The 7010-nt window shown below is 33.9% G+C and overlaps 1 protein-coding gene across 2 annotated transcripts in view; it reads left to right on the top strand.

Annotated features, from left to right (window-relative positions):
* The window catches only part of LOC109223541 (probable aminotransferase TAT2), an 8779-nt gene that overhangs the window by 966 nt on the left and 803 nt on the right, over positions 1-7010 (top strand). Inside the window, exons 2-7 of one of the 2 annotated variants that reach the window (XM_019387906.1) lie at positions 3382-3760; positions 5208-5547; positions 5917-6135; positions 6241-6300; positions 6551-6706; positions 6790-6883. In XM_019387906.1, coding sequence (XP_019243451.1) covers positions 3429-3760; positions 5208-5547; positions 5917-6135; positions 6241-6300; positions 6551-6706; positions 6790-6883 — 1201 coding nt within the window. In that variant the 5' untranslated portion in view covers positions 3382-3428. Of the gene's footprint in view, positions 1-3299; positions 3761-5207; positions 5548-5916; positions 6136-6240; positions 6301-6550; positions 6707-6789; positions 6884-7010 lie in introns of those variants that run through there. The other variant, XM_019387907.1, reaches the window with a different exon arrangement.

The raw sequence follows: 7010 nt of genomic DNA, 5'->3' as shown, positions 1-7010 counted from the left end.
TATATATATATATATATATATATATATATATATATATATATATATATATATATATATTTGAAGTAACGTGCTTATCTTGCAGGTATGAGATTCTTGTACGCATTATTAAGTAGATTTGGTTTGGTACTTTTTCGATTTTTATTTGAAAATACAAACTTATCCTAATTATTTTGATACCATTATTGGCTCGTACAAAAATTTATGTATTTACGAGATGTTACCTAAACATTGATTCATAAGTTCGGTTTAATTCAAGTTTATAAAATGTTTTGACACACCAAACTATAACAGGTTTAAAATTTTTGATAGTGTAAAATATCATTTTGCTGTCACTTGTCAGCTATATTGCTCGGATTTTCCGAAAATGTCATTGAATATGCGTAGGATCCATAAAAAATAATGTCTTTTTGGAGAATAGCCGACACCGATACGACAATATTTTGTAGAGTCCGCGGAACATAGTTTGTTAGTGCATATAGCGTATACAACTTAAATGAGTTTCAACTTAGCACGTATTAGAAGCCAAACTCATCTATATATTGGCAGTAATTGTTACGTATACAAATTAAATGAGTTTCAACCAGTGGCGGAGGTAGAGTGCCGGGACCGGATTCGGCCGAACCCAGTAACTTTGATTCGAACCCTGTGTTTTTCTTACAAAATCCATTGAATATGTATAAATGATTAATTTAGAACCCAGTAACTTTTAACAATTAGAATCCCGAACCTCATGAAATCCTGACTCCGTCTCTGATTTCAACAATAAAAAACTGTAAAATTGGAGTTTAGTCAAACCAATCATCTTTATAACATCATTTTTAAAAATATAGTGCACTATTACTTTCCCTAATTCATTAATTTTAAGGGAGGAAAGTATGTTTTAAAATACAGAATAGATTCGATAAATAAAAACTATAGTGGTAATACATATCACTTAATCATCATTAAGTAATAAATATTAATACGCTCAGATAAGTTTCTTTTTTTAACATTAAGCTGCCTACTCCATGTCTAAAAATTAAACATATGTCTTCTTTAGTTTCTTTTAATACTATTTAGTAGTACCTTTGTAATATGCTTGATCAATAATAGATAATTGTATACATATGTTATGGTGCCTAAATTGTTTGACCAAAAAATGTTAAGCCTTTTAGTTACACCAATTAAAGATGAAATAGAGGGTAAATTATAGACAAACATAATAAACTTTAGATCTAGACATAATGGATACTAAAATCATAGGGATCGAGTTTATACAACATTTCTTAGAAGGATTGAAAGATGCTAAATGTAAAAAATAAGCTTACATCTTTGATATATGGTTTCATACTTGTACAAGCAAAGAAGATAAGGGAGGAATCTCGTTGGTAACTATGAGATTTAGCTTCATTGATTCAGCAATGGAGATTACAAAGGTTTGTAACCCGAAATCTAGACTTCTTCTTTTGTTTCTCAGAGGTTTGTCCCCCCTCTCCTGCTTTGTCCTCTTCACATATATATTGACAATTTCTCCTTTTACCCAACAGTCCTTAACCAGCATACACTCTCATGACTATACTCTTCCTCATTCGCCCAAGTATTACATTCCGCCGTGTGAGCCTTCTAATGGCTTGATCTCGGCAGTGGCCGTGATACTCGTCGCCATTACGCCTCGTGGGCACGACCATGGCTGGATCGACCTCTTACCATTCCCTTTAATGATAATCATCTGATGGTCAGACTTTGACCCATACATAAATATTTACATATTTTACTTATTAACATTTTATACAATTTTAGTGTATTTTACACAATCCAATCCTATTTTATCTATTTTAAAAATTGTTTTAAAAGGTTTATGGGTCAGGGCATAAGCCCCACAAATTTTTTAATTTATATATAAATAAGGCAACATTTATAAATAAAAAAATACATAACGTGTGTGTGTGTGTATATATATATATATATATGTATTGCATAATGTACGTTAAAAATTGTTTAAAATTCAAAAGAAAAGTAAGAAATCAGTATAATTATCTAGGCAAAATGTAAATAAATATTCTAAATCACCAATTTTCTTAATTATAAAATTGAAATAATTTTTCAACACCACGAAGAGTATAAAGCTCTCATCCGGGCGCGTGGGGAACTTTTAACCACACAGCGTCAGAGAATACGGACAGTTTCCTAGTATCTTATGGGTCCCACATATTGGATCCGACAAGTTCCAAACTGGGCCCCACTTAGAACACGGATCTTTTTTCAGTTCAAGCAATTTTGGCATAATTTTAGTTTACTTTTTTTTGTTTAATTTCATCCACCAATGCAAACCTAAAAAATGTTTGGTCTAACTTTTGTCTCTTATATGTTCGGGGAAAGGTCTTTAGCCCGCGATCAAAGTTATTTATATATAATAATCAAACAAGTGTATAATTTTATATATTTTTTTATATATAACATAAAAAATAAAAAACTATATAAAAAAATACTATACTTTTTTCCGTTATTATTTTGAAAGCGTCTACATAATGTCATTTTTTCTATGTGTTCACTCTACCGAATAAAAGTACGAGATAGTTGAGATCCTTATAACTTAGAGCTTTAAAATTGAAGAACTTCTTAATAAGAAGCATTTAATCATATAGTAGTAGGTTTATAGGGTAGCTTTAGCTTACCAAGGACATGACCCTAGATAGGAAAGTGTAGAGGTGAAGAATTAAGGTTGAAGGTTGATAGGGAGTCGAGGATGTCTCCTAGTGTTATCAGTAGTACTAGTAATATTCTTTCTTATTGATAGTATTAGTAATATTTTCTTATCTCTAGATATTTATTAGTATACGCGAGTCAATATTTTCTTTCTTTTCTTGTTATATTATGGTTGGTTGCTTCCTTGTTATTGTTCCTTGAGGGTATATGAGAAATAACCTCTTTATCTTCGCAAATTAGGGGTATGGTCTACGTACACACTCCCTTCCCCAAATCCCATACTAAATTTGTTGTTGTTATTTATACGGTAAAAATTTGAACGGATTGATTACGCATGCTCTACTGAAATCAAGAGAGGTGCGATGGGATGGTTGAGATCGTTCCGACTTTAATAAAAAAATCTCGAAATTTGAGCCTTTAAAATAGAAACTTTTTTGGTTATCCCATAATGGATTGACACAACTCGAATCTGAATTAATTGAACCATTGAAGTTAGTATATCAAAATATTAAATGATTCGAGTGTGAATTAATTGAATTAGTAAGTTCAAGATTAGGATGAGTTAAAAACAAAAAATAGAGCGTGAAGCTCTAGAAGTCTAAAAAACGAGTGGCCTTTAACAAACCACTCCTATTCTTTGCATTTTAGACTATTATTTTTGTCTCTCTATTTAACAAACCAAAATTCCAATTTCAGAGCTGAAGAGTAATTTCAAATTGAGCTGAAATTTCAACTAAAAAAAAATGGAGGAGACCAATGAAGTGAAAGTGAAGGAAAATTTGAGTGACGGAGTTAACAACCAAGAAATTGAAACCCCAAATAATATTACAATCAAAGGCATTCTTGGATTGTTAATGGCTAATGTAGAAACAGCTGAAGATGAAGATGACGAAAATGGTGGAAATTTCAAGAAGAATAAGAGGAAGAAGAAGGTGATATCTTTGGGAATGGGTGATCCTACAGCTTATTCTTGTTTCCATTCTCCTGATGTTGCACAAAATGCTGTTATTGAAACTCTTGCTTCTCACAAATTCAATGGTTATTCTCCTACTGTTGGCCTTCCTCAAACCAGAAGGTAATGTTCTCACCTCAATTGTTTTTCAGTTTTACCTTTTTCGTCGGGTTAGTTTGCGTGCACCTCCACTAATTTCAGTCAGACCTGCTATTTGCTAATAGTGGCTAAGCCAGAAATTTCCCCAGTAGTGTTCAATTTTAAAAAAGGGCAGCTCGGTGCGCTAAGCTGTTGCTATGCGGGGTCCGGGAAAGGCCGGACCACAAGGGTCTATCGTACGCAGCCGCAGCCTTACCCTGCATTTCTGCAAGAGGCTGTTTCCACGGGTTGAACCCGTGATGTCCTGGTCACATGACAGCAACTTTACCAGTTACGCCAAGCCTCCCCTTCGGTATTCAAACTTAAAAGATCGATATATGTTATAAAGCTCTAAAATCCAATATTTTATTCGCCTATACCTACTACCTTCCGCCAGCACAAGGTAACTCTGTCCACCAAGGCTTGGACAGAATTCTCCTTCACATTCACTTATACTGCAAAGTGTATATATATATATATATATATATATATATATATATATATATATATATATATATATATATATATATATATATATATATAAACAAAACTTGGCAAAATATGAGCTTTTCTTGTTACTCTGTAGGTTTTCCATATTTGTTACTCCTTCCGGTCCCAAATATTAGTCGTTTTGATAATCTGAATTTGTTTCAAAATATTTGACATTTTAGTAATGTACACTCACCTTAATTCTCCTTCATTTGTTTTTATTATTACCGTGATGTTCTTGGCCAGCTTGCACGTACCGCAATTAATTCCACGAGATACATAATGTCTCGCATCAAGTACCGAGTAACTCTATCCGTCAACATTTGGACAGATAAGAAGAAATCACATAATATTTCTGCGCAGCATATTTGCACATGAGACTTCATGGTTCTCAATTCCTTTCGTAGATTGACGCTAGCCCACAACCTTAATTCGCCTTCAATTATACTGCAGATATATAGAATTAGGAAAATATGAGCTTTTCTTGTTATTACTGTGTAGGCAATATAGAATTAGGAAAATATGAGCTTTTCTTGTTATTACTGTGTAGGCAATCCATATTTGTTACTCCCTTTGGTCCCAAATATTAATGCAATCTGAATTTGTTTCAAAATATTTGACGTTTTAGAAGTCATAATGCTTCTTTCCGAATCTACCTGTACTGTTCTAATTAGTGAAGTGTTAATTAAGTGAGACGTTTAATGAGAGATAGATGGTAGTTTAGAAATACTCTTATGATTAAGGTTATTAACTGTCAATCTTATGCGCAAAAACCTTAAAAGATTGCGGAAAATATGGATAGAAGGTAGTAACTTCTTTTCCCCTTCCATTCCTTTTCTTTTTCTTGAATTGTTCTGAATGTTCAATGAAGTTGCTTTATTTTTATCTTTTACCACTCGGTCTCTTAATTTTAATCTGTTGTTGCATGTTATTGATTGAACAGGGCAATTGCAGATTATTTGTCGCGTGACCTTCCAGAAAAGTTATGTGCAGATGATGTTTATGTCACAGCTGGTTGCACTCAAGCCATTGAAATAGCCTTGTCAATTCTGGCTCGCCCCGGTGCTAACATATTACTACCAAGGCCTGGTTTCCCAATTTATGCACTTTGTGCCGCCTTTAGACACATCGAAGTTAGATACTTTGATCTTGTTCCGGACAAGGGCTGGGAGGTTGATCTCAATGCTGTCGAAGCTCTAGCTGATTGTAACACTATTGGCATAGTTGTTATAAATCCCGGGAATCCTTGTGGAAATGTTTATAGTTATCAGCATCTTCAAGAGGTTGCTCTTTAGTACTCTTTTTACACACAACGATTACTCCCTCCCCTTTATTTCATGTCTTAGTTTGCTTGGGAGTAGAGTTTAATAATGTAAAGGTTTTTATTTGCATCTTGTCGTCTTAAACTAAAGATGTGTATAACATATCAAAATACCCTTTAAATTCTGTGGTCTTAAACATAGTAGTGTCATTAAGGGTAAAATGGGAATGTTGAATTTAAGAATTTACTAAATATAGAAAGGTGACATTCCTTTTGAAACAGACTGAAAAAGGAAAGTAAGACATATAGATTGAAACGCGTGGAGTACTATTCTTTTCCTTTCTTTTTGCCGTCTGCATTAGTTCTGAGAATTTGTTTGTGTTAATATCAGATTGCGGAAACTGCTAAGAAGCTTAGGACCATAGTGATTGCGGATGAAGTATACGGGCACCTTGCTTTTGGAGCTAAACCATTTGTGTCGATGGGAGTTTTTGGCGCCATTGCTCCCGTGCTTACTCTTGGTTCTTTATCTAAGCGATGGTTAGTTCCTGGCTGGCGCCTCGGCTGGCTTGTCACAAATGATCCCAATGGCACCTTCAAAAATCCAAAGGTTTGTACTAAACACAGCATAATCAAGACTTAGGGATCAATTGTTCTGGAATTATGATAGTATTATCGGCAATAACACGAGTTTTCTATGGATATAATTTATCAGTTTGTTGAGCGCATTAAGAAGTATTGTGACATTTGTGGAGGTCCAGCTACCTTTATACAGGTTTGCATTTAATCCTTCATATTGTTATTATATGTCTAAAGCGTCGTAGAGTTTTAGCTATTGATATGATAACTCATAAATACAATCAGGGGTCGTTTGGTTATCAGGATAAGGATATTAATTCCAGGATATTTTTTGGGATTATATTTATCAGATATTTGGTTGTAATAGCTATCCCATAGCGGAATTTTAGGCAAGTTATTTAATATCTGCGCCAATAACCTGATACTAACAACTGTTGATGTTGAAGGCGGCGGTCCCTCGCATTATTCAGCAAACCGAAGAAGTTTTCTTCAGGAAAACCATTAACTTGTTGAAGTGGACAGCAGACATTTGTTGCGAAAAGATAAAGGAGATTCCTTGTATTAGCTGTCCGCATAAACCAGAAGGCTCAATGGCCGTAATGGTGAGCAGTAAGAGAAATCGTTCACCTATAAATTTATCCGGGATATGAGCTCCTTTATAAAACAATTTCTCTAATATATGCAGGTGAAGCTGAATCTATTGCTTTTAACAGACATTAGCGATGATATTGACTTCTGTTTCAAACTGGCGAAAGAAGAATCTGTTATACTCCTTCCAGGTAAGAACTAACAATCGAGTAAGAATGATGGTCGTAGTAGTGAAAAAGTAAACCACAAACACGAAGAGAACAAAAATAAGAGGAAGTCTAATAGTTCAGGAAATAATTGTTTGGAGATATAAATAAA

This window comes from Nicotiana attenuata, chromosome 3 (assembly GCF_001879085.1).
Source record: "Nicotiana attenuata strain UT chromosome 3, NIATTr2, whole genome shotgun sequence".
NCBI lineage: Eukaryota > Viridiplantae > Streptophyta > Magnoliopsida > Solanales > Solanaceae > Nicotiana > Nicotiana attenuata.
This window is presented reverse-complemented; position numbering and strand designations above follow the sequence as displayed.